At 38.0% G+C, this 969-nt stretch overlaps 1 protein-coding gene across 2 annotated transcripts in view; it reads right to left on the bottom strand.

Annotated features, from left to right (window-relative positions):
- Positions 1 to 969, bottom strand: part of REEP2 (receptor accessory protein 2) — a gene marked incomplete in the record, with an annotated part of 25,537 nt that overhangs the window by 12,943 nt on the left and 11,625 nt on the right. For both annotated transcript variants that reach the window (XM_072401088.1, XM_072401087.1), the window contains 1 exon segment: positions 582 to 729. In XM_072401088.1, coding sequence (XP_072257189.1) covers positions 582 to 729 — 148 coding nt within the window.

Genomic DNA, 969 nt, shown 5'->3' with positions numbered 1-969 from the left:
TTTTACAACCTGCTAACAGCCCCTGGCCCAGTACCACCCTTTGTCTGTTTTCTGTTGCTCCTTCCAGAGCCGCACAGCTTTTCTTGTCAGGTTCCTGCTGGGTTCTCTTCATCATGTATATGCATATTGCAGCCTAATTTATTTCTATGAGGAACCATGATGACCTTTACCATTCCTGTGAATATAGCCCTACCCTTCAAAAAAAGACTTTGCATTGAACTGCAGCTTTAACTTTTTTAGAGTTGCTTACCCCCATGAATAGGTGGTATGGAAAAAAATATTGTGAAAATACCAAAAAGTTACTTGTCTTATACTCCCACATCTGCTGTATTTTCATTTAAGTACCTGGGAAATATTTGTTTTCATTTCTCATACTAAGAAGTAATACATACTGTCCTACTGTAAATGATTTCTGCATACTGCAGTTCCAGCACACCTCCAAGCTGTTCTATTAGGAACTCACAGGATATATCTACCCCAATCCAAAAGTACTATGGAAGGCTATGAAACATGACAGTATTACAATGTAAAGAAAGACTAAGATAAGTTATGAAATGCCTACAATCGGTATATGTCTTTACCTGGATCTAAAATGCTTTCCACCAGCCCACTGGAAGCACTGCGTAACCGAGGCTCAGGACTCTGTAGATGTACTGCATCTTCATCTTGTATCAAAGTTAAATCTTGCATGCTGAAACTCCGCAACTTCTCTGACAGCACTCCTTGACCCTGGGAAAAGAATACACAGTAAGCAGCTACACCTTCATAATGCATATACCCCACCTGGCCATGAACTGAAAAATATTCAATTCCATTAGCATTTACTATACAAACTTCTTTGGATGAAATTTAAATTGTATTAACTTTTTTTTTAATGCTGGTCTATCAAGGTCACCTACACACCTAAATAACTACAAGCACAACACAAAAGAAGGGAAATAAAATCACTGCCTTTTTTCTCAAAAAAAA

This window comes from Pyxicephalus adspersus, chromosome 2 (assembly GCF_032062135.1).
Source record: "Pyxicephalus adspersus chromosome 2, UCB_Pads_2.0, whole genome shotgun sequence".
NCBI lineage: Eukaryota > Metazoa > Chordata > Amphibia > Anura > Pyxicephalidae > Pyxicephalus > Pyxicephalus adspersus.
The sequence above is the reverse complement of the archived record's forward strand: the minus strand, read 5'-3'. Positions and strand labels throughout refer to the sequence as shown.